General features: G+C 41.4%; 2 protein-coding genes across 5 annotated transcripts in view; both read right to left on the reverse strand.

Moving 5' to 3' along the window:
- Window positions 1-25177, reverse strand: part of mymx (myomixer) — a 47861-nt gene extending 22684 nt beyond the window's left edge. For 3 of the 4 annotated variants that reach the window (XM_074675800.1, XM_074675798.1, XM_074675796.1), the window contains exons 1-16: window positions 24559-25177; window positions 23370-23459; window positions 21554-21682; window positions 15646-15792; window positions 15070-15261; window positions 13490-13573; window positions 13180-13298; window positions 12985-13099; window positions 12830-12907; window positions 11564-11679; window positions 9349-9511; window positions 2301-2434; window positions 2092-2197; window positions 1192-1341; window positions 790-939; window positions 146-402 (exon numbers count right to left, since the gene is read on the reverse strand). In XM_074675800.1, the coding sequence (XP_074531901.1) occupies window positions 146-402; window positions 790-939; window positions 1192-1341; window positions 2092-2197; window positions 2301-2434; window positions 9349-9511; window positions 11564-11679; window positions 12830-12907; window positions 12985-13099; window positions 13180-13298; window positions 13490-13573; window positions 15070-15261; window positions 15646-15792; window positions 21554-21682; window positions 23370-23459; window positions 24559-25026 (2498 nt within the window). In that variant the 5' untranslated portion in view covers window positions 25027-25177. The remainder of the gene's footprint in view (window positions 1-145; window positions 403-789; window positions 940-1191; window positions 1342-2091; window positions 2198-2300; window positions 2435-9348; window positions 9512-11563; window positions 11680-12829; window positions 12908-12984; window positions 13100-13179; window positions 13299-13489; window positions 13574-15069; window positions 15262-15645; window positions 15793-21553; window positions 21683-23369; window positions 23460-24558) is intronic. The other variant, XM_074675797.1, reaches the window with a different exon arrangement.
- On the reverse strand, window positions 25135-25832 carry LOC141795052 (protein myomixer-like). Its single transcript, XM_074675801.1, has one exon. It carries the CDS (start codon window positions 25360-25362, stop codon window positions 25135-25137), a length of 228 nt encoding a protein of 75 aa, XP_074531902.1. The 5' UTR covers window positions 25363-25832.
- Between the last annotated feature and the right edge of the window lie 541 nt (window positions 25833-26373).

A 26373-nucleotide genomic window follows, 5' to 3' on the forward strand; every position in this document is an offset into this window, starting at 1 on the left:
TGTTGAGTTTCTGCAGAATGTACAGAGCTTTAGCTTTAAACAAGTAGCCCACGCTCAGTCCAGATGGTGTTTAGTGATACCTCACTGGATTGGCTTTGCTTTTGGACAGATTGACCTTTAAGAGCCACATCTCCTCCTCACTCACTTCTTCTCCACCTCCTCCATCCGAGCCGGCAGCCCTCGTGTATGTGGGTGACTGCACCCCTGGAGTCGCTCCACTTCCTGCCTCAGAGCGCTGAGCTCCAGGCTGCGCGCTGCCACCTCTCTCCCCAGCAGACAGCTCTCCCTTTCAGCCACGCTCATCGTCTCGGGGTCTCCGGCAAGAGCCGACTCCTTCATGGAGAGCTCTACAGATTCCAGCCAGGCCTCCAGGCTGCCCAAAGCCTGCAGGACTTTCACAACCTGCAGGGAGAGGAGAAGATGATGAGGAGCCCCAGAAACAAACGCAGTTAATGCTGTATGCACAGGAAGCAGCTCTGGAAGTGCACGCTGTGACTTACATCTTCTGCAATAAAAGACTCAAGCTTTCCAACTCAGTCGTCATTTCACATCAGGTTTCAGCCTCTTTCCATCTCATAATTGAATTATATGGCAGCACAATTTATATGAGTTGGATTAGCTTTCATAAATCTAAGGGATAAACTGAGCTGCCTGCCAATTAAGGTGGTAAAGATCAAAGTAAGCCTCGCACTAAGGTAGAACTGATCCAGAATCATCCGTCATCACCATAAATTTCCTCTAAAGGTAACTAACTTTCCTCACTCTGACTCAAGCCCTCATGAACCTCACCCTGAAGCCAAGCTCCTCCGAGGCCCTCAGAAACACAGCGTTCCTCTGGTGCCTCCTCCGCAGCTCTTCCCACAGCACCCCCAGCTGGCCCAGGAACTCCTCGATCCTGGCACCGCCTGGGTGCTGAGCGCGGACCAGCTCGCGGCCCTCCTGAGGAAGAGACATTAAAGCGATCAGAGCATGTGATGACTGAGGGCTGGGATTCATGCTGAGCTAATCTGAAGTTTGTGGTGAGTTAAGCCGTCTCAGATGAAACATCAGCTCATTATTTGATTAATACATGAGCCAGGCCTGTCAAGGTGCCCGGGCTGCAGCATGTGGGGGATATTTTCATTCAGGGCTTCTGTCCAAGGCTTAAGTTCTAAGACAAACCATGAAACATGACAGTGTGCTTTGGCTCACCCTCTTAACCACCTCGATCCGGGCCTTGTTGGTGAGGATTTCTTGGTCCAGAGCGTGCTGACACCTCCTGGCAGCCTCCAGACCTTCGAAGGTCGCGACAGAACACACCTGAGTGGCCATGGACACGTTGTCTTTGAGCCAGGACAGAGTCTGAAAGAAAACAGACACAGGAAAGAAATTTAAACATTTTATTTAAAATCATTACACTAAAACAGAGGAGTCTAAAAGAAATCAATCATTGGGGCAAGTTTCTAAACTCAGACGAAAAAGATCCTGCTCTGACTACTTTAACACGCCATCAGGCGGCTTATTTCCATCTGTTTTCAGCTTTAACACCTTGTCTGAATTAACCTGGGAAAAGGTTTTAACATTCAAATAATTCACGTTAACTGTTTTTGGAGACTTAACAAAAAATGAGAAACAGAAAGAAATAATAAACTATGATATGTAAGATCTCACACCCCAAACAGGTTAATGTTCTTGAAAAATTACTCTGAGTATCTTTAAAGGATTTCTTTGCACTTTTCTATTGATTTTGTGAAATAAATTCACACCAGTGACACGTATGCAGACCTCTGCATGTTCAGTATTGTGACAATTTTTAGCATCTGATCAGTTACAACTGAGCCGTCAGTTCATTTAAAAGGTCCTATGTCTCCTTGACATCACCAATCTGTTTCTGAAGCTGAAATGAAATGAAACATTTCACCTGCAATAATTTGATATACCTCCTGTCAATAAAGTTTGCCGAGCCCCTAAATATGTAGGAATGACTTTAGTATTTTCTAAACTACAAAGAAATCGCCTCTGGACATTAGTACAGAGAGAATAGCAACTTAAGTTTTAGGCGCAAAGGTAAATCTAGGTGCGCTGAGTGTGCCGGGGGGGGGGTCAGGTCACCTTGTCAGCAGACACAGTGAACTTCTGGAGCTGTGTGTGGAGCTGTGTGTGGCCTCGCGGGGCAGCGGGCAGCCCGGGCAGCCCGGGCTCCGCTCTGGGCTTCCTGCTGCAAAGAAAACACAGACATGTGAGTGTAATTATGACTTACATAAAGAGCACTCATTATGTAAGTCAGAGAGAGACAGAGAGGCTTAGAGAGAGAGGGTCACCTCTCCCCCTTCGATGGATGTCTGACAGTGACATCATCAACGGAGGCCGGCCCAGCTCCTGTGGGTGATGAGGTGTGGTTCCCTGATTGCTGCTCCTGGCTTTGGCTCCGACTGATCCCACATTCAGCTGAGCTCTGAGGACGAGAGAGAGGGGGAGAGTCTGTCAGCGAGAGACTCTAAACACAGACACTCATTCATTACAATCAGACTTTTTAAGGACTGTCAAAGGCTGAACATTGTGGATAATCTGCAACAGAAATGCCCGGACAACTCCACATGAAAGGCTAACAAGCTGTTTTAAATTTTGTATCGCATTTATTTCATTAACATCTTGTAGGGGAAATGGCAGATACATTAAGATTTTTCTTATCTCTGCTCCTTTCATTCACTTTTGAGATTTTTTTTTGTTTTTGCATTGAATGTATTTTTTTTAATGACAGAATAAAATAAAGTGTAACTAACTATTTCATTGGTGAAAACGGCCATCGGTCTTGATTAACCAACTAAACTTGAAGATTAATACATTTGAGCAGACAAAAGTTACAGTTATTGCAATTACCTACAGGACCTTACAATTGTTTGCTATGGAAACTTTATAATCAATGGAAGCTTCCTGATTATTCATGATTAATCAAAGAAAGCTTGATGATTCATTGTGATTAATAAATAACCTGTTATGGTTATTTGCAGTTAGCTCTGGAACCATTATGGATGCTTCTGAATGTTTGGTCTCACTGTCAAACCCTCCAACAAAGTGTGTGTGGTCTAACTTAACAAAACACCATAGCCAGAAGATCCACCTTTATCATTTCTGTTATGTACCAGTTCTTGCTGCCTGTCTGTCCTCATATACGGGTATTTTGGGGGGTCATCAGGGGCCATGTGACAGCTTTAAATATGAGGATGGTTTCTTTACTGTCATCCTGTTATTTCCATAACAGATCACACACCTTTGTGTGTGTGTGTGTGTGTGTGTGTGTGTGTGTGTGTGTGTGTGTGTGTGTGTGTGTGTGTGTGTGTGTGTGTGTGTGTGTGTGTGTGTGTTTGTGTGTGTGTGTGTGTGTGTGTGTGTGTGTGTGTGTTTAAGATTCTGCTTTCTGTTAACCATCCACAGTGTGAATGTTAACAGGAAGCATAAACATCTCTAATGGAGCATTTTACACATTGAACAGTCCCTCAACAATGAGGCGTTTCCATAGCTCACAGTTTATGTAAATGTTAGGATGTGGCTGGAGTCTGGACAACATGGACGGCTGCCTGGAATGAAGAAAAGTCTCCTGTAAACGACACAAAGCCTACTTTCTTACAAAGACTGGTTATTCCCTGTGATATAAACCAGAAGCGACTGAAGGTAGGAACTTTTTCTGTTTGACAGAATCGAGATCTGTAATAAAAACACCAAAGATGGCAGGAGAAGTTTAAATAAATTATAAAAGCTTTATGAATGAGCACATTAAGCCTGATGAGGAGGCCAACATGTGCCTCAACGCTCTAATGATCACAAAGACACATCACAGTTGGAAACACACCTCACTGGAGTCCTGTAACTCAAACGCTCATTAAACATAAGCCTTGGATCCTGGTTTCATTCCTGTGCCCTGTTTGTTTGGAGTCTGAGCGAGGTCATAGTGGGAGCGGTAGACTTTGTGTATGTGTAGGACTGTATCAAAGACATTAACAGTCGCTAAGCCTCTTTAACAACTGTCGGAGGGCTTCAAAGGTTGGCCAGAGGACTCTGCAGCGGGGTTTCCACAACGAGCTGCACGTGTCTGGACCAGGATTGAGATCACAGTGGGATTTCCTGAGGGCTGGCCGTGTTATGGACTCTGGTTCACTGTCTGAAAGACGACTGCTGAAGAGCACGAGGGGAAAAGCATGATGTACCAGATATACCAAAGTGAGATCATATCCTTTGACCTTCAGTTACTGAAACTCCCTCTCAGACTTGCTCTCCACCCAGAGAGAGCGATCCAAGGTTTACCAGCAGAAAACCAAAGACTCAGAGGAACTGACTCCACCAGCTACTAACCCCCAACATCTGTTAACAAAAAGAGGGAGGGCTGTATGAGTTATACTGAAGCTAGTCAGTGGTAGGAGCTCTGAATGTCCTGGCTTCACTTTCTGGGAGCTAACATGTTGTCTGTCTTTATGCACAGTAGGGTTAGGTACCTTTCACATTTGAAACAATACAGTACTGATGCCTGGTACCTGGCAATCGGTACTGGTACTCAACGATACCAATTTTTGGTGCTTTTTTGAGTTTATGTGGTAAAAAATATCAACTTGTTTGATAATAAAATATATATTTTTTCAATTTAACATATTTATTCTTCAATATATATATATATATATATATATATATATATATATATATATATATATATATATATATATATATATATATATATAACCTTGCAATGCTGTGTTCATATCCAGCATGGAAAATCACCTACTCTTCCACTCCCTCACAGTCACAACGATGCATATAGGCACCTAAACATGGTACCTTTTGATTTTACATGAATCGGTACCTGGTACTTTTGACAGAATTCGGTTAGTATCCATAAAAGTGCCTAATTCAGTACCCATCCCTTGTGCACAGTCCGAAGCTTGGTTAATACTCCTGCAGAGACACTACACAGGGTAGGCTACTGCTTTTCTGCCACCATGAGTTCTGCACCTTTCAGCAGTACTAGGCTTGAACACTTGGGGACATCATGATTTCCATGCTTAACCATCTCACATGCGGCAACATTTTCTTTTTTTGTAGACAAAGAGCAATGGCATTTCTTAGCGTGCTGTGTAAAGTTAGGGCTTAGAAATGTTGGTGTTGATCTCGCAGTAGTTATTACAGAGAAGAAAAAGAGAGGGTACAGCAGGAAATTGAATCTTCGGTAGCCACACAAGAACTCTTGCATTGCCGTGAAAGCAGGGAGAAAAAAATACTGCCAGCAGTCCAATTTAAGGTCTTTTAGTCTATGTGGTTCCTGAACATGTGATATTTTTCAACCCGTGTCCACAAACTTTCAGTTCCTGGTAAAACACTCACAGGAACTAGATTGTTACTGTAGCCCGTTGTGTGTATGTGTTTCAACTGTAGGCCAAAGATCTGGGTTGATAAGGTATACTAAGCCAGTGACAAAGTGATATGAAGAAAAAAATCTAGGTAATTGCAAAACAGCACCAGCCCAGTAGAGAGCAGTATGACAAAAACCAATGCCTTTCAGCAAATATGACTACACAGGTGGAGACAGACAAGCAGTGTAGCACTGCAGTTAGCCTGTTAGCATGGATATCCACTGACACGTCCAACTGATGCTCTCCTGTTTACTAGCTCACTTTTTAAACTGGAATGCCAGGAGCTGACAGGGACCCATTCACACTTTCAGGCTTAATGAAGACTACAGTTTAAGAGTTATTAAACCAGGTCTATCCCAGCTGGGGGTCATCTCAAGGAATAACACGGTGGCTGCCCCACCAATCAGAGATGTTTGCCAGTGCAGGCCACACCCCCAAAAGTTCCAGGGTTTGCAAACCCTGGTTCCTGTGGTCAAAATGTACTTAACGTGACTTTAGTTGGATCTTTGGTTGATCTTTGTTTAAGAATGTTTTTATTTATCTCAATTTTGGAATAGTATACACATTTCTTCAAGTCTGCATTTTGGTGAACACCAGAGTTTGGTATATCCTCACTGTGACTAATGATCCAATGCAAGAATGAAACATACTTATTTAACTCTTTCTGCTGTTTTTGTCCATTTACAATTTGAAACTGTAAGAAAAAGAAGTGTTACATAAACAAGGTTTCACAAAAGTTCCTGCCATGAAAACGTAATAATCAAACATATAATTAAAACATGTTTCAACACTGACGTTTCTTTAACCAGCATACGAATAATGTTGACCACACTGCGTTAATTGTTCTGTGTAACAAAATGTCTTCAACATATGCCAGTAAAAGAGCTCATCTGTCAAAGTTTCATGTAGAAAATCAGAACACTGAATGTGCACAGCAGCCAAAAAGCAGCCATTAATAACAGCGTTTTATGGAGCAGCTCTTATTTAACCGCGTTATTTACTGACAGAAGGAGTGAGTCAGAGCTCACAGAGCGCTGCAGGAAAGTGTTGCCTCCAGAATCATGTGTAAACTGAAGGCCTCTAACATCATTTACTAAACCTTACAGTGCCGTGTGAGTTTCAGAGAGGAACATAATCCGGCTGTTTGTGAGCTGAAACTCCTCCGGTTCCTCTGACCGGCCTGATAACCATCACTGACGTCTCCTCTGCAGATATTCCCTTCTCTCCTTCATCTTTCACAGTCCCTGCCATGAAAAACACGTCCTGCTGTGCACTCAACATCCCCACAGCCATACGAGAAAAATATCACGCCGCCGCAGCAGAAAATAGCTCTTTAATGATTTGTTATGTCACATTCATGGTATTCTATTTTTTTTGGATCTGTTCTTCCAGCCTGTTGATTCTTATCTGTTTTCCTTCCTTGTCTCCTCTTTACAGCTTACAGTGATGTCAGCCAAGAACTATCACTTAGCACCTATCCCATCTGGTACACAGCCCCAGCACCTGGACGCAATTAACCGGAGAAACAGACGTCTGGCGTGTTTACCCCCAGAAACAAGTGAAAGAAACCTTAAAATCAGCACAGGGCTCAAACTAGAGAAAGAGGGAAGTGTGCACGAACCTCTACTGCTGCACCTAAAACCCTGAAAGTATGTGATAAATATCTCAAGCGGCCGACTTGTAGCTGGATTTGGCCTCTGTTGATCCATCCATAAAGAGTAACAAGTGAGGCTCAGCACCCAGGTACCTACAGCTGCAGATGCAATAAAAGAATGACCACAGTGAAAGGACTGTGGAGAACTCTGCCAACACTCTCAGGGAGACAAAAAAAACAGTCTTATCTGTGGCCTGATGGTCCATGAGGTCACTGAGAGGCTTCAGTAGCTCAGGAACTCTTAAGATGATGTCAAGATGTGAAAGGAAGGGGCAACACACTCCAGAGTTGGTGAACATGAGGGGTGATTAAAATCAGAGAGATGAAAAATGACCCTCTAAGTATCCAAGTATCAGAAAGATACCAAAAGATCAACTCCACAGCAGCTGAGGTTTGATGGTATATCGAGATATATCTGAATGAAGAGCAAACAACTTCTAAGTGTTCACTCACAGGCTGTCAAAATGTCTGATGTGCTAATTTAGAGGCCTAAATATAAAGAAAATAACTGGTTCTTCTAACAGAACTTCTTTTAAGCTTTAAAGGGTTCCCGCAGCAGCACCCACTTGCTCTATAAAGAGTCTTATTCAACTCCAGGAAGAAGAATGTTGTGTGAGAGGAATCCACAGATTATCCTCGAACACAAACACCAGTCAGTAACTCACTTTAATCCCCGGACTGAACCTTTAGAGAGCAGCTCAGAGCCAGCGTGTCATTAAACCAGAAAGTGAAACTTTTGGTCCGAGGGAGGGTTTGTTTGCTCTGGCTGACAGTCGGACCGTGTTGTAGAGTCACGGCTCGACATTCTTCATGGAAACTTCTGGAAATCCTCTGCCAGATTAAATAACACCTCTACAGGCTCTTCCTGTGACTTCTATCTGGCAAGGTTTGGAGAAATTCAGGCTGAAGTTTGTGTCAGGAGATGGAGGAGTATACCAAGAAAACAGAAAGCAGAATTGCCTCTGTGCTGTTCAAACGGGTGATACTCCACTTCCCTCTCATATCGCGTCTATTACAGATTAAAAGGACTCATTTGGAAAAGTGTCATCATATCAGGACTAGGGAGGTTTGGATGGCAGGAAAACTTCTTTCTAAGTAGAGACCTTGAAACAGGGGAAATTGGGAGTCAGATTTTACCTTGAACTGCATCTCTTCACCATCACCCAACCCTACCAGATGAGAGCAGGGTGAAAACATCAACACGCAAGGCCGATAATCCTCTGTAGCTGAGATATTTTGGCTAATCTGACAGAAAACCTAATCCATAAAAAGTACCAAAGGCAAGAAATTTGAGTCCCAAATGAGGGTCAGTTGATCCTCAACAAGCACAGCATGAGGAAGACCTCCACGAGCTGCAAACTCTCACTTAAGTATTTTCCAGCACCACAATGAATTTGAATACACCGCAAAAAAATGAAATCCAGTCTTGTGTCTTATTTTTTGCAAAATAAAGTCTTATTAGGCCTTATATGAGCCACATTCACCTAAAAAAAGTCCAAAAAAGGTAAATTTCAAAATCTTTAAAGACAAAAATGACACCTGTATCGTGCCAAAGGGGTAAGCGTCATTGAGTGATTGGAATGTGTCACTGAACGACCAATGTCAGACCAGAAACTGCTTTTGGATCTTGGCCATGCTGAATAAAACAGTACTTGTTTAGTTTCTTGTATTAAAACATTATTCTAGTTTTATTTTTGTCCTTTAATATCTTAAAATTTGTCCTTTAATATCTTAAAATTTGTCATTTTTCCGGACTTGTCAGGTTAATGTGGCTCAGGATCAGTCTAATAAGACTTTTTAACTGAAATACGACAAATATTTGCTTTCAGTTTTTGCAGCAGAATAAATCCTGAGGCAAGTCACATGCAGACTTTGCAGGGTAAAACTAGAGTATATATATCATATTCATTCATACACCATGTTTAACTGGCTTATCACAATTTATCCATATGACTAACTCTATCTCATGTTTTTCAGATTTATTTCAAATTTTGCAGAAATGTGCTCCAGAGCTTGAGTCTGAGAGGCCTTTCTGCCTTCAAAGGCTCTCCTCACAATCGGTTTATCAGACCATGTTATTAAGCTCGATAACTAGCTGGTAGGATGGAAAACCAGCAATGTTAGGACTGCCAAGGCCGGAGGCTCTGTAGCTTTAAAAATCCAGTTATTTAGGAAAATCCTCCTTAAACTGTAAATCAGGTTTTTTCCTGGAGGGCGACATGCGTCACTTTGAGCTGCAGCCTGAAAAAGGCTGAGCTCATCTTCTGTTGTTTTCAGCCACTCTGTGGTTTCTCCTGTAAGACCAGGACTACTCACCACGCAGCCTTTCAGACGGTTCTGCTCCTCCTTCACCTCCTTTCCCATGATCCTTTGAGTCTCCGTTCCCACGATGCACTGGGCTTCCCGAGCTGGAGTCAGGGGGTCAGCGTCTTCCCTGGTGAAAGCGGTGCTGGTGGGAGAGAGAGAGGTCCTGTCGCTTCTGCAGGGCAAACAGAGCGGGACGTTACAGCGTGCTGACAGCAGAGAAAAACACCAACTCCAATTATGGCTCTGAGCCCTCCAGTGTTTGTGTTATTAGGTTTAAAGAGCCATGAAACAGCTGATAAGAGCCCAGAGATGATGTAACATCTGGATCTAAAGATAGAGCAAGGCTCTGGGAAATATTTGGACAGCAGGAGATGTTGGAGATGGATGTCATAGCAATGGACACGGTTCACTTCTGACCAGATTTATCATCATAAATCAGTCTGTTTTCCAGGTTAAAGTTCAAAAGATTTCAACTCTTTCCATCAGCCGACCCGACACTTTGATTTAGAAAAGATATCACTGAAATTGAACTAAAAAGCTCTAAAACCCAAAGAGAAAGCCCCAATCCCCCTACAGAAGTTCTCATTTGCATCTTCAGTGTGCATTCTTTTATTTTGATTTTTTTTTTTTTTTTTTCAGAAACCAGCCTTATAATCCAACGCCTCATTTACACTCGTAGCAGCAGACCTAGATGAATCAGAATACTATAACCAAATGGATGTCAGGTGGAGACCTGAATAGTTTTAATGTCATAAATACAGAAGAAAAATATGCCAAGTAAAACTAAAATTTTTACCAATAGATCAAAGTTAATGTAAAAAAATAAACTGAATATTTGACATCCTGGATCGCTTCTACATTGACTTGGTCAGGAAAAGTGAAATGAAGCCTAAAAATATTAAAGATCAAGAATCCCTAAAAAAAACAAAATAATAATAATAATAAAATAATAAAAATAATGATAATAATAAAATAATGATCATGGTTTCGGAGCAGGGACTCATTACCCAAAAGTCTTTTGGTATCAGAAATTGTTCCAAATATAGCCACTGATTGGCTGGCCGACCAACACAAAGATTTCAGTCTTCTATTAGCACTCTCAGCTAACAAGTACAATTGCATTTCACTGAAATTGATCAATAAATCAGCACAGTTTCTCTCTGTTTTTTTAAAACACATGGTCAGGGTAGTCTCTGAAAAGAAATTAATTATCTCTGACGCATAGCAAATCCACTGGATGTCCTGGGGGGGTGACTACTACTACTAGACGATTACATCAAGTAAACCACATCGATGTCCCAAATGATGATGAAGGCAGACTTTTGTAACAGAATCAAAAATAGGAGCCAGAGACCTAACCCTATGTTTGAGTGCCTGCCCAGTGTATAAAGACTTCAGTCCTTGTACAAAGATGGTGGATTTAAATCTATATAGAGCCTTTTTGCAAAATTATAAAAATCTTCTTTTCAAGATGTTGCCCTAAAATAGTGTTAGTTTCTTTAAGTAGTCCAAATGAGCCAAGTTATGGTGTGGTATACCTCAGGGTTTTGTCTTGGGTCCTCTGTGGTTTTTAATATAAATAAATACAAATAAATGGACTTTCTAAAGCCATTAATAATGTGTTACCTTTGTTATTTTTACTTAATGTAAATAATTCAAACTTTTTGATGTTCTGTCACAAGAATGAAATAAGGATTAAGAGGAAAAAACCCAAATTGTCTGTTTTATAACCCTTTAAAGCTCTTCATATGAGCATTAAGCAGATAACTCAGAAACAGTCTGATGATGTCAAACCTGGATATTTATGTAGCTGCGATGAATGTGTCATAAAAATAAGAAAAGGTCTCGTAAATATGTTTTATCTCAGACTTTACAACAAGGCTGCAGGCGGGATTTTAACGGCAGGATGAAAAAAAAAACGTGCTGCCAGCTTGATTAAGTAATCCAGGACATTATCCTCCCTGTGCAGTCATCAAACACATGGTAAAACTCTAACTCAGACACATGTTATATAACTAAATCTGGTGGTTAGTGATGTTCTGTGTGGTCGTCCGTCTGTGATTTCGCCCCTCATTTCACTCTGATTCAAACCCAATTCAAACACAGCTAATCAAGAGGACGTAAATCCTGAAAAGCTCATTTTCATTCCACGGCTTGGTTTCGTTCATAATAAGAGAAGAATTGAAATGGTACGAATAAAGAGAATATGAGCTCAGTGTCTCACCTTAGGACCTTCTGAAGAAGAGTCCAGCAGTCCTTCACCTCACTCTGCTTCTGGGTGACGCCTGCAGCCAGCACAGGGTGAAGGTTGGAGAGTTGGGACACGCTCACATCTAGCATCTAGAGACAAGGAGAGAAAATTTTATTTAAGAAGCACCGATCAGACACAGGACAACTGTCAACTTGCAAAGCAGATGAATCAACCAGAAAAGTAAGATCTTTAGAGACCACACACCTTAAAACAATAAAGAGTGTGTAAAGTAAAGTACTAACGCTGGATGTTCAGACTACATGTGTGCAGATTTTCAAACCTCTTCATTTTCATGTTGTAGAAATCCCTGGACCTGTCTGCAAACTGATCAAAACACTTCGTTCTAAAATTAGCACCAGACTTGCTGAAATAATGAGATCATCACAAAAAGATGTCCTAAATGGCTGGTCTCGTGACATGTTGTATGGGTTGGGCCTCAAACACCAAGGTCTGCCGCCAGAGGGCTGGCCAATCAGAATGAAGGGGGTTTGTGGAGCGGGAAGCCTTAAAGACAGCAGCTAAAACAACAGAGTGTTTCAGGCCGAGGCTGGAATAAGGGTTTTCAAAACAGCATGGAGAGAATAACAGGGATCCCAAAATCATGGAGAGATACCACGGGGGGCATCAGAGGGACATTTTAAAGACTAAGAAAGCACAATACCCCCTCTTTAAAGCCCAAGGTCTGATTGTAATTTCAGTATTTTGAGAAAAAAATGGTTGAGTTTAATTCTGAGGTGGGAAAAGGCTCTGTTTTCCAAGGCCTGTATTCTAAGGGAGCACCAGAGGGACAGAATGGAGGCTGTAAAAAGCACAATACCCCCTCCCCCTACCATTAACTCATAGGCTTTTAAAAAAAATTGATTCTTGGAGTATCTGAAAACCATTAACCCTTCTTCAGTCATTATCAACCAGCAATCTGTGGTCTTACAGTAAAAGGCTAATGCCGAACTGCAGTTCCTTGACAGTCCACTAGAGGCCGTCTGTAGAAACAGCAGAAACCACATACACACACATTCAAAAAAACTACCTATACAGCAGAAATAATTGTTTACAGCCTGGTTCAAAACATTTCTCAATCACAAATGAGTGATGTCAAAGAGTCTAAGGAAAGTTGCCTTTTATCTTCAGACATAAAGGACAACAATCAGGAATTTCTTTGTTTCCTTGTAATCCTTAGGAAAGTTACTCGGGGGCTGAAACCCCGTCTTAACTCTGTTGAAGACACATCTCGTTTCCTACCATGATCTGACCAGCAATGTCCCGTATCTCTCTGTCTCCGAAGCTGTCCAGCTCTTTGGATGGAGAGATGGTTTTCTTCTGAAAGAGAGGACACACTCTGGTTGATGTGAGTGGTGTTTAAAATGTCTAAGGGACACATAAAAGACTGATCTTACCATGTTGTTAATGGCAAACAGAGTGTTATCAGCCTGTTGGTGGATCGAGGACACCTCCAGAGCCAGCTGAAGATTTTCATGATAGTGTTTGAGGTGAGTCTGCACCTTGAGCCACCTTCACAAAGATCACAGCACAGTTAAGGTCACTCTCTGAGTTTATTTTCAGATTCATGATGTTCAAACAGCATACCGTACATTTTATTGATGTGTTTCCTCCTGCTGGAGATGTTTTTGCCATCTGTCTTCCCCTGTTTCTCCAGCTTCAGAGCCAACTGGTTGATCTCCTCATGGAGGTTCCTGTAGAGCTGCTCGTCCTGCAGAGAAACAGAGGAACACGCTCCAAGTATGACTTCAGCTGTCTTTACCATGCACCCTGGGAGATGAATTACACACAGCCGTAAATAAAAGGTTGGAAAAACTCTAAGCATTAGCATATGGAGAGGTGTGTTTTACTGACCTTGTGTTCTGCATGTGTGATGTTAATCATCAATAGTTCAAATCTCACCTGTTTCAGATCTAGAATCCTCCGTGTCAGCTGCATTTTGTCCACGCTTTCTTCAAGGATGTTCACCAGAGACTGCTCCTCTTCCTGAAAAAGTTATTGTTTACCATTTCCACTCAGGAGAAACCATCCATCGTTCTTTTCAGACAGTTTTATAATGAGATGCTGAACAGAGAAAGTTTCCAGCGTCAGAGGAGAGACTTTGGAGGCTCTAAAGTAGGAACTTTTTAAGGACGTAACTTCCTTTGACATTAAGCTGCTAACTGATGTTTTGTCTTTAACCCTTGTCCTTTCCGGATATGTACCATGTGACTATAATGTAGCAAAACTCGTGCCTCTACTCTTAACTATTTGCAGTTATGTGGTAATATGACATAACTCACAAAAGTCGACTGAGGACATAGCAGCATTGGCTAAGATGCATTTTTTTTCTTTGATTACTACATTTAATGTGTATTTCAGAGCCAGACATTAACAGCCAGTAATTAAAAAAGTTGGCCGCCTTAGCACAAATGATACACAGCGACTCTTGAATCAGTTTCTGTTTTCAGCAGTTGTTACGAGCAGTTGCAAGAAATATGGTCCAGAGAAATTAATTTGTGTCCTGAATTAATATGCCAAAATGTTCATGGAAAGCAATCATATGTGTGTTATCAGCAAAACAACAAAAATAATGTGTTATTGAAAGACTGAAGGTAGAGAATTTACGTGAATCTAAAACAAAAGAGGACCAAGAATGGAACCCTGAGATAACCCATATTTCAACTTCTCCTGTTTGCAGATACGTACTGTTCTTTGAAAAAAAACTCAAACATTTTAGAGCAACATCATGAAAAGTATATTTTATTTTGTGTGAAGGATATAGCTACAAGGACTGTCAATGCTTTCAACAAGATGATGATTGTGTGATTTTGGGGCTTTTTATGGAAATTACTTTTTTACTTTTACTACAAACTTCCTGCTGATTTGTAGGGATACGGTCATGCAGACTGAAGCAGCAGGATGACCACACCCTCTGCTGCCCGACAGCCTCTTCGGAGCTTCCAACCTCCTTCTGCAGGATGTATAAGATACCGTGTTTCTTTATTGTTGTTTTTTTGATGATCTTCACATTAAATTAACTAATACACAGAGGAGACCATGTGTGAAACTAGATGTGAATGAATATTTCCTGCAGTTAATGCTGCCGTGTAGCCTCCATTTTGTTTCCACGGCTCCATTATCAATCATCAGCTCCCCTGTGCCAGACACGGACATGAACCCAGAGATAAACACAGGCCTAAAGAGAACTTGATTGCTTTTTGATAATGACAGGCAGATGTTTTACAGCCGAAGAAATATACAAACAAAGAGATGTCTCCAGGACATGGAGATAATTTCCTCCATTAGCATGTTAGCTGTGCTTTGTGCCAATTAGCCTGACAGCTGTTGATTGGAGTGGTCTGTCAAGTTATATCGGCCTTTCTGCAAAGTGATGCTGGTGGAAGTTTAAGAGTTAGAGAGCTGGGGATGATTTGGGGTTGGAAAAATAAGAAAAAGGAGGAGAAGAGCAGTTTTTCAGGAAGCCATAAATGTTGTTGTACCTTCTCTTTAATCCATGCCTCCAGTTTGTCCACCTTCCTGTTGAACTCCTGCAGGTTTTTGGCTCCTCCCAGTGCCCTTGTCTGATTGGCGGCGGTCTGTTTCAGGGTCTGCCATTGGTCCCTGAGCTGGCTGAGCTGCTTCTTCACCAGCTCAGAGGAGGGGTTCAGCTTACAGACGAGCTGGTCACCCATCTTTGAGACACAGAGAAGCACTTGGATCACTGTTTACCCTGTATATGGCACATTCTGAGCTTGACACACACTAATTTCTTGGATTTAAAAGTGAAATGGCTTGTGTTCCTGAGCTGTCAGAGTCAGGAAAGTAATTATCCGATATCTAACATTTCCAAACAGCTTCTCCTGAGGTGCAAAGAATAAACCACCTATCAGAGCTCTGTGAGAGTTTGATTTTCTCCACCTTGACTGGAAAAACTCAACAGACCACTTAGTTGTGTGTCACATGATCTGTCAGACACTTTCAACAGAGACAGTGATTGACTGGTACATTCAGACCTCAATTACCTGTGAAAAAGTTCAGATTAGCACCTCTATGTCTGTGTTTAATCTCTTTCTCACCTGGTTGAGTTGAATCAAGGTGTTCTCGAAGTCTTTGAGGTCTCTCTGGAGCGTCTGCGAGACTTCCTCCCAGTCCTGCAGGGGGCAGCGCTGGATGTTACAGCCATCCTTCAGGTCCTGAAGCTTTTCTTTGATCCAGGCTTCAGCCTACATCAGAAAATAGAGACAACCTGATGAAAAACACGCTCCAGGTACAGAGTAAAGGTAATCACAGAGGAAGTTTTTCAGGAAAAAAAATGGAAAACATAGCAACAATGAATTTTAAACAAGTTGTAAATTCATTTTTTTTCTTCCTGCTGACCTCAAAGACAACTAATTTCTGCCTTTAATGCTAAGATTTATGAAAGAAATCTGAGGGAAAAATCATGAAGAGATGTTCTGAAAAGAAAACAGAGTTTCTAACGTGAAGTTATTCATCCGAGGATAATAAGTTTGAGCAGAGATTGAAGTCAGAATTCCAACTGAAACTTAAGTTTCAGAATCTTTAGTTGAAGTTAAGAGCCAGAGAGAACTGAAGAGTGGGTACATTTTTTTCTAACTTGGCAGTTTAGAACATATCATAATTATGAGTTTGTCCAATCAGAGGAACAGCTCAGTTCACATGACTGACAGCTGCCCTATAGCTGTAAGAAAGCAAGCTGAAAGCCTGCACTATGTCCAATAATGCCCCATCCAACAATTTGCTTCATTTTACTGTACCAGGAACAGACAGGTGACGTGGAGTCTATAATATATATAGTCCATGATCATTACCAGACACATAATTGCAAAATCACAATTTTAAACTGAAATGCCAAATGAATGTAAAGGCAAATCAGGGTTGTTTAAAAAAAAAAGTCATAATATTGATTTTTTATTTTTTTTGAAGAGCAAAGGCAGAATTTTGTCAAAAATATGCAGATTTTTCATCTTAGATATCCAGGATCATGTCATATCAATCTGTCAAACTTTCTTTTACCAACTCTGGAATCAATCTGGAAGATGCCAGACCTCTGCTTTAAATGGCTGCGTCAACAAAAGGATAGCTAATGTTTTTTTATGAGAATGTTTTTAACTTTTTTTCTACCTATTCTATCATATTCATTTTGTACACGTCAGAAAAAGGGCTGATGGGAGCCAGTAGAATACATCTCCTCTGGTCTGTTCCCATCGTCTGTGTCTGTTTGTAGACCTGACTCAGCTTTAATTCTAAAGTTTTATCAGCACAGAGACCTGATCCTGTTCAACACCAACATGAGTTCTTTATTTTTCTGCCTCATTCACAGAAACATGATATACTTGCAGAGATTAATTTTGTACACAGAGACACTGTAAAGTTGTTATTAAGTTTCTTTTGCAGCATTTTTCGGTGAATATAAACTTAGAGCTCATCCACCGTGGAGTACGAGGTGTGACATATTAGCCGTGAGACTAAAGGATCCTTTAAAGTGTTGGTCACACTCTTCTTTCTGCTGATCAGAGAGCAAACAGACACTTCCTCCTCTGGCTTTGAGTAACTCAGAGCTCTTTGTTCTCTGATGTCATGTTCTGCAGAAGAGAAGTTTCTTTTGGCATGAGTCTGGACTTAGTTGCATAAGGCTTTGAGTTGCTGAGTTGCCTTTTCTGGCAACATTTGTATGGAGTGAGAGGAGCTGCAGACCTGGTGGTCAGAGTCAGATGAGCTGAGAAGAGCATGTTTGTTTTCTGCAGAGAGTCAGAGATGGATTAATGAATCAGCTTCCACTCCTCTAAGCAGACATGCATGAGTCATACTCTGATCAGAAACAGGACGATTGTTCTCTCTGCAGAACGTCAAACAACAGTTATGCACGCATTAAGTCATCATGATGTTACATCAAAGAATCTCAGCTTTCAGTCTGATCCACTGTGAAGCCTAAACTCTGTAGAAACCTCTATTATGAATCATTAAAGCGTCGAGTCGGGACATGTTGCAGCCTTTCTGAGGAAAGGTGACATCACGTTTTAATGTCAGAGAGGCAGGTCATTAACTTTACAACCCCCCCCCCCCCCCCGAGCAGCCGAGGTATTTCTGCTTCCAACAGAAGGAAAAGAGCTCGACAAAACAAGCCGGCCCCTATCTTCTCTGCCTGGCTCCACAGCGTTATAATGACCTCATACAGGAAGTCTATGATTCCCTTGTTTCTTCCTGTCTGTGCTCCAAACAATTGTCTGTTTATCAAAATCTACAGTAGGGCTTTAGAGCTGCACAAAGGACAGGCCGCTAATGAATGCTGATCATATCCCTGATTCTGAGTTTTTAAGAAATCTGTGGAGACGTGCAGTCAAAACATAAAACCAGCTCACTCCATGTTTTTAATCTGAAGCAGAAAGCAACAAAGACACAAGCTAACTTCAGATGTTTTCTCAAGATCTGTGAAAGCGCAAAAACAGAAAATAGTCTGAAGGGAGATTTAAAAAAAAAAACAGGTTTCAACAACAGGAACCCTTTGAAAATCCCTTCATGATTTTACACAATTTTTCTGAAAGAATTTTTGAATTTTACTGAATTTCTGGAACCTCATTGACACTTTGGACCATCACCAAAATTCAAAACTGTTATTCGAACTGGGAAGTCATCAGAATTCTGGATTGTGACCAGAGTCCTGGACTGTCATTGGAATTCTGAAATATCATTGGAATTACAAAATGTTCTCTGAATTCTGGAAGTATACCAAAGTTCCTGAATTCCATTAGAATTCTAGAATGTCTCCAAATTCTAGGATATTACCAGAGTTCATAATGCCATCAGCATTCTGGAATACTATCGGAATACTAAAATACTTAAACATCACCAGAATTCTAAAATCAAATTCTTTGTGTCAACATATGCATGTAGCTCAGATTGTATTGCTGTCCCTGACAATTTGTTTAGCCAAAATATAAGCAAGCACACTCCATGTTTTTAATTAGAAGCAGAAAAAGAAACATTTGTGACACGAGCTGAGGTGTTTTCTCAAAATTTTAGAGTCTTAACAGAAAAAAACATGCTTTCAAAAACAGTAACTTTTTGAGGAACTCTGACTTTACATCAGGAACCAGTGGGTCTAAATTTGGTTCCTAGACAGTTAGTCTGTTGATATAAGTTTTCTACATGGCTGAAACTCTGTAAGAATTCTGGAATGGAACAAGGTTCTTGAGTGTCACAAGAATTCTAGAATGTCATTGGAATGTAACAGAATCTCACCAAAATTCTGGAATAACTAAAAAATCTGACATTTAAACACAATCCTGGAAAATGAACAAAACTGAATATGACCAGAATTCCAGAATGTCAATGGAAATTGTAAAACGTCATCTGAATTCTGAAATCACCAAGATTCTAGAATGCCATGAAATTTCTAAACAGGCACCAGAAATCTAGAATGTCCCCTACATTCTGAAGTATAGAATGTAACTAGAATCCTAGAACATAACCAGAATTCCAGAATATTGCTTTAATTCCAGAATATCTGAAGGAATTTTGGAATGGTACCAAAACCATAGAATGCCATAAAATCTCTGGAATGTCACCAAAATTCATGTTTGCTACCATAACTCTTGGAAGGGATGCAAATTCTAAATGTCACAAGTAGTCTGAAATGTTACCAGAATACTAAAGTGTTATCAGAACAGTATAATGTCTCCAGAATTTTAGAACAACATTTCTTTATATCAAAATAGCTTTATTGCTGCACAAAGAAAAACGGCACTAATGAAAGCAGCTCAGATTGGATTGCTGGCTCTGATGATTTCTGTGGTCAAAACAGAAACCAGTTAACTCCAGCTAAAGTCTTCTTGTTGTTCTTTAAACTGGAACACACACATCTCTGCCGTGGCTTTTTGGATCCCTCTTATAATGTCTGTTTAATTAATCCATTTAAAATAATGCATAATCAAATCCAACATAGCCTAAACCTCCTGTTTGTCAAATGACGTTTGTGTCTTCCTTACTGCTCTCTACTGGTCTGGAGGTGTTGAGCACATATTTCTTCTCCATATGTCACTGGACTGATCTGAATCATCTACATAGGACTTCAGGCCACAGGAACTATTTAATTCCTTGAAGAGAAGTTCCTTGAATTAGAAGTTCTTTCTGTCAAGAACCCAAAACACAACTGGAAATTATTTGTGACGAGGAGAAAACAGAGTAAAAACATGTAGAGTCTTCAAAGGAGTTCATTTTAACTACAAAACATGTTAACACTTTATAAAACCTGAAGCAAAGAGCCGGATTCTTCTCCTCTCTTGTAATGCAGCTTGGCTCAGAGTGATTGTGGGAGTGGAAGTTTCTCTATCATGGAACAAGACGCTGAAAGCAGAGGTGTTTTGCAAAGACAGATGTCTCTCCGTGCAGCTGACCTGCTTTGCTCTCTGAAACATCAGAGGCCTTTAAAAGTCAGCTTACTTCCAGCTCCACAGCCATGTCATGCAGTAATAACACTTTTTCACCAGCAGTCAACCGAATCCCTGTAAAACAAGCCGGTCCCCAGGTACTCAAACCTCGAGCTGTTTGGAGAACAAACCCAAACACTGAGAGCTGTTTCCTCCAAAAGCAACAGATACGCGAGCTCCACTTAAGAGCAGAGGGGCTGCTAAGCTTGTTAACATTAACGATGTGCTGCAGGCCTGTTTTCAACACATACATCAGACATTTCCTTCAGCTCACACATTCAAAATTAATTCCTATAAATGGGAGCAGGCAGTTTATCATTTGGTGAGGACAAAATGTCCCCAAGCCGAACTCTGTGAAAAATGTCCTGGTACGTTGGGGGGGACGCAGCAGCGATGAGATAACGCAGCCAGTTGTGCTGCTTGGCTGAGCCTCTCCGGGCCATAGGCGTGAAGAGATGGAGCCAAACAATGATCTCATCCCTAAATAATTGCTTCACTTGTGGCGGCTTCCCCTCCCTCTTCCCTCTGCAGAACACAGCTCGTACAGTTCTCAGGACAAAATAAGAACCAGTTCATAATTTCTTCAGCTTGGCGGGTCACACAACAGGCAGCTTCCTCTCTGATCTCATCTCATCCCTGAGACTTGTCTTTCAGCGTTATTTACATGAGAGGAGATGAGAGGCTCAGATAGCTGCCTTAATGTGAATTAATTTTACAGAGATTTAAAACATGATCTAAAAGAGTGGGCTGGAAAATGTTCACTACACTCAAACATTTGTCAAGTTTCCAACCATGTGAGGAAACACAGAAACAAAGAAAAGCGGAAAAATGAAGACAAGAGTTCAGACAGGTGTAGTGAGCATTAAAATCCTGAATGATCCAGACAGGTATCTGGACTTTGAGTCTAACTTTCCTGAGAACTTCTCACTTTCAAAAAACATTTTAAAAAAAATTGTACGGCATATAGCGATGTCTAAGGATAATTGAGATTGTCTGATTTGTCTGATTTGCCTAAGTGTCACCAAAATTTTGGAACGTTATAGAATTTCAGGGAATGTTACGCAAATTTTGGAATTTCACCATGATTCTGTAATGTTAGAAAAAATGTCTGTGATGCAACAAGAATTGTATGGCACCAAATTTCACTGAACATCACCAGCACTTCAGAATGTGACTGGAATTCTAGAATGTTACCAGAATTCTAGAATGGGATCAGAACTCTGGTACGTCAGTGAACTTAAATATTACCAGAACTCTAGAATGTCACCAAATTCTGGAAGGTCACAAGAGTTCTAAAGTGTTATCAGGATTCTTAAAAGATGGGGGTTGGGGGTTCATTATAACCAAAAGCAGAATAGAGGCCAACCCTTTGTCACAGGGACAGTTTTCACTCTAAGGATGTGAAGACATTTAAAAGTCAACTGTCACTTCAGGAAACGCATCACTGATATCATATGTTTCACCACAGCTGGTTTTGATGCAAATACCTGCACTTCTTCAGGAGCAAACAAGGTGCTTAGTTTCAAAGACGCCTTACCTGCAGCACTTCTTTGCTGAAGAGTGAGTTGCGATGCGTGAAGAAGTCGCTCTGTGTTGTAACAGCTACTGAAGCCTTGTTCTGTGTGTGTGGATGACTCTCCCTCCTCTGAGGCTCAGGAACTGAAATCTGTGTAAGGTAAAAAAAGACGAGGGTGTTAAATCACAACGGCAACTTTTCAATAATAAAACCCTAAAAAGCTGTTATCACCTTACAATGAGAGGATGTCTCTGTGTCCATTCATGTCAGTAACACTTTTATTTAGAGCTGCAGAGTCATTAAGAGCTGCCCCAGAGGTCGCTGTGAACACCAAGAGGCACCACTGATGGACGAGCATTCCTGCTGCTCAGGAAACATCTGTGCTCATGAAGGAAGCCAGAGAGGACAGACCTTCACATGTCTGACGTTTCTCACATGTAAACAACAGGATCATTCACATCTGAACAGGTAGAGGACATGTGGATGAGTCTAAAGTGAGGAAGGGGCTCTGGAGTGTTGTTCAGCTGAAAAGATGAGAGGTTTGTTTTCTCTGAGAGGGGAAATGAGGCCGTTGCTGTGTCAGTGTTATTGCTGCGTAACCAGCCGCCACGAGGACTTCAGCGAGCCTTTTCTTTTGTTAACATCTTCCCTGACCTCATGTTTTCCAGTGAGCACTGCCTCTGTAACACACACTTCACCCACAACACACACTCATGACTTCAGGCCGGGACAGGCCGACTCCACTTCAGCCTCCTGACTTCAAGACGTATCTCACAGCGTGCTCGGCTGGTTACTTTACTTAGACAGGAGAGAACAACAGGCTGTGTGTGAGGCCTTCGAAGACACGGTGCTCCTTTAACTGGTTTTCCACCTCGAAACATAGCTGTGCTCCAAACTTATAATATAATAAAGTGTTCAGGTTTGGCCAGCACAGAGGATGACTTCACCTTCTAAACGCAGAGATTCATGAGTCCACAGCTGGCTGAAGAGAGGCACAGCTTCACAACAAAACAACTGTTTGCAGACATTTCATCCAGCTTAAATACAGCAGGAAAATACCTTGTTCTGTTTCTGGGATCCAACACTTAAAACCTATCAAAATTAAAGCTCCTATGAGGGATTTTCGAGTGCTTATCAAACAGACCAGAACAACGACTAACGTCTCTGCCTCCAAAAGCAAACAAACTCATTAGCAAGAAGAGAGATTACTTCTAACTTCTTTTTTTAACATCTGAAATCCCTGGTGGGTGGTAGGTGTCAGGCCAGTGTTAACTACGAACCTCCTTTTCCACACCTTTCATCTACTTTTTTGTCTGTTTTTAACAAATCCAAGCACAAGACAACAACCAGCTATGACAGCTTTACCAGTGCAAAAGTTGAAAAATAAAAACTTCTCACAGTAGCTTTAAACTTTTAAGTTACTGAAGTTAAGAAAATTTTCTTTTTACAGAAGTTCAAACATAACTTTTTGAACAATTCATGCACATTACAAAACAAAAAGACTTATTCGTTCAGCCTGGGGTGTAAAAATTGAAATGTGAAATATTCTCACAAAAACTTTAAGCATGTTTTTAAACTTTATCTAAGAACAATACTTGTTAAGTTAAAAGTAAAAATTTCAAAAATTCATATCCAAAAAAATTCAAGACTTTTTTTGTCCACAGTGGACAGAAAAAAGGAAAGAACTTGTTAAAACTTCCCTTTTCAAACAATTCATGTGTGAGAAAAAATCTAGACAGCTTTATCAATCAGAAATGCAAGGACTGAAAAATGAAAACCTCTGATAGAAGCTTTAAACTTCTTAGTAGAATGCTCCTTTAAATTTCAAACATCCTACCTGCTGAAAGGACGTCTCTCCGTTCTGTGCCACTCTGGTTTGTCCCTGGGCTGGCTGAAATCCTTCACTGCTCTCTTTTTTCAGTAAAACCTTTAAAAAGACAGAACAGGGAGCCTTAAGTGCTAAAATAAGCAACAAATTAAGATCAAAAACATTTTAAAGACACAAAACAGTGCAGCATGCAAAATAAGATGGATGACCTTTTAGCATTTCATTTCAAGACTTTTAAAAGATAAAACCAGAATCAAGTTGTTCTCTTTACTTCAAGCTTTGCTGAAGTTATGACCTTTCTGAGAATTCAATTTTCAATTCAAAGTACCATTTAAGTACTTTACAACCCCAGAGGTCCCAGTGCCAGAAATTTTATGCACATTTTTTCACAAGTAATTTTTTTAGAAACCTCAGAAGCTCGGATTGTCGGAGCTGCAAAATCACACAATGTAAAACCTTGGGTGGTCAGGGTTCTGATTTAAAGTCTCTCAAATGTGGAACACAAACTAAATTAAAACAAGATTTTAAAAATTTAAACAAAAGCTTTGAAAGGTGTCTTAAGCAGCATCTGAAATGTGATCTCTTCATAGTTTCTCTAAAGATCCCTCACAGTTAGACGTAATTTTATGTAACAGGATGTAAATATTCACCCCCTGCTCTTCTTTTCAATTAAACACCACATGTTTAACGCATGCATGTTACTGTACGTCATCCTTATATCTTTCTTCTTTTAAACAAAGTAAAAGTTGAACTAGTGACAGAGGTTAGAAATGAGCACAGCTACAGTTGTATTACATAACTTGCATTGTCCCTTTCAAAAAACTAAACAATGTTCAATTATGAAACTTTTCTGCAAGAGTATGTCATAAAAATGTTGTTTTATAACCTTACAATTCAAAATAATACATTAAAAATGAAAAACTTTGGTTTTGTTCACGAGTGAAGCTCATACTGCTGTAAAACTGCATTTGTGCAGAAGTTGATGTTACTGAGCTGACTTCAAGTGAAATCATCTGCTCTTTTTTGGACACGCGTGCAAGTGTGTTTAAAATGCTGAAAGTGAAAGAAAATAATGATAATAAAGTTTGTTTATGATGCATTTTGCAATCAAGGTAAATCTAAGAGAGGAACTTTTGACCCCAAAAATGATCTGTCTGGGTGATGCTGTTGTATCTAATGTTTTAAAGCGTGTTGGTACCTTAAACTGAGAGCTGGGTTTGTTCTCACAGCTCACTCCTACGATCCTGGGCAGATGTGGATCAGAGGAGCTCTTAACGTTATTGTTGTTGTTGTTGTTCTCAGATCTGGACCCTGTGATGGTGCACCGTGCTGGTTCAGGTCCAGGTGTCACCTCTGATCTCTCTCTGCTCCCAGATATTGTGATCTTTTTGATGGATCGAGAGGTGGAGGGAGGCGAGACGTTCTGGTTCAGGTGGTCCTCTGCTGCCATGTCCTCTTGATTCTGTTTCACAGGAGAGACGAGATGTGCACAGACCTGAGATCGGCTGAGGTAGAGCGAGTTCAGGTTGTGCTGGAGGTTGCAGTTATCCAGAGTCTGGCTCTGGAGGAAAGTCTGTGTGAAGTCCTGACATTTTGGCACAGCGGGGACCGAGAGACGGGTCCCGATGGTGAAGGGCTGGACCTTTCTCACGATGCTCTCAGACATTTCCAGAGTCCAGTTCAGAAACAGCACAAGTTAAAGTCCAGATTAGAGTCCAGAGGAGTCTTACATCCCTCTCTGGGGTCTGTGTTCAGCAGAGAGCGCATGAATGGCTCAGTTCTCCACCTTCTTGTGCATGTTGAGAATGCACAGCACACAGCCCAGGATGGCTTCCTTGGACTCCTGGGATCGAACGCGGTCCCAGACGTGGCGCAGGGCCGTGCCGAGGTGGGCAGCGCCTGTCGAGAGGATCCTCCTGAGGAACTGAGCCGCTGAGCCTGCCAGTCTGCTACTGAAGAGCCGGATGAGCAGAGAGCGCAGCAAGAGGAAGACTGCTGGCATGCTGCCTGACGGAGCGGGGCGGAAAGGAGAGAAAGCTCAGAAAAAGGAGGGGAAAGAGGAGGGCTGGAGGGAGAGGGGATGAAGTCACCACCTCTCAGCTTTCTCTCTCCCTCTCTCTGCTGTAAAGCCTGGCTGTCAAAACTTCCCCTCTGCAGAAACCTGCACTGATAAGAAGACAGAGGAGAGACCCCAGAGTCACAGATGAGGTAATATCCTCTGCTCAGAAAGTCACCCACTTCACCTGCGCCCTCAGAATCAAACCTCACAGCAGCAGAAACCTCCTCTGAGATCTCGAGAGCTCCTGGACCCTGTGTTCACGCTGTGGGATCCAGACTCAGAGTGTCCAGCTCGGCTCTGATCCTCCTCTTCCCCGTCAGAGCGCAGCAGCTGTTGCACAGGTTTCAGCTGAATGGAGCCTGTGGCTGTGCTCCTTAAACCCCAGACCTGCTGCCATAACATGTGTAAGGAGGGCGGTGGAGCAAATGATGGCGGGGGTCCAGGAGAGCACATGTCGGGCTGACGGATGTAAGGGGAGCGGGGATCAGGGAGGGAAATATTTGCAGAATCTGCTCCCACCAGTGAAAGCTCTTCCCTAAAAAGGAGCTCTCACTTTCTGAACTCTGACTCGACCCCTGCACCTGGTCCCACGACTCCCAGGGTCCTGCTCAGACCACAAAACCCCCACAGCTGTCAAGATGAGGAAACTGGGTTAAAGCATGAAGGGTTTTAGGACAGGCTTCAAAAACATTTAGATTTTGTCTTTCTAACTTTTCAGTCACACTCTTACTTGTGTTGCTTTAACTTCTTGTTTCTTCAGTTTCCTAAAAAATACATAAATAAATAATTTATTTTTTTGTTGTGTTTTGTTTTTGTGGTGGCTGACATAAGAAGACAATTTCCAGTGGCCTGAACGATCTCGTTTAGGAGAACTGGGAAACAAGTTTCTGTTTTTGCAGCATATTTTTTATTTTCATATCCTTAACAACTTTTAAATAATGTCTTCACACTTTT

This window comes from Halichoeres trimaculatus, unplaced genomic scaffold, assembly GCF_033239565.1.
Source record: "Halichoeres trimaculatus isolate MK-OKI-2021-1 unplaced genomic scaffold, fHalTri1.1 fHalTri1_scaffold_8, whole genome shotgun sequence".
NCBI classification, from domain to species: Eukaryota; Metazoa; Chordata; class Actinopteri; order Labriformes; family Labridae; genus Halichoeres; species Halichoeres trimaculatus.

Coding starts and splice junctions, on each gene's coding strand:
- LOC141795052 (XM_074675801.1), bottom strand. CDS start 25,362: ATGCCAGCAGTCTTCCTCTTGCTGCGCTCTCTGCTCATCCGGCTCTTC.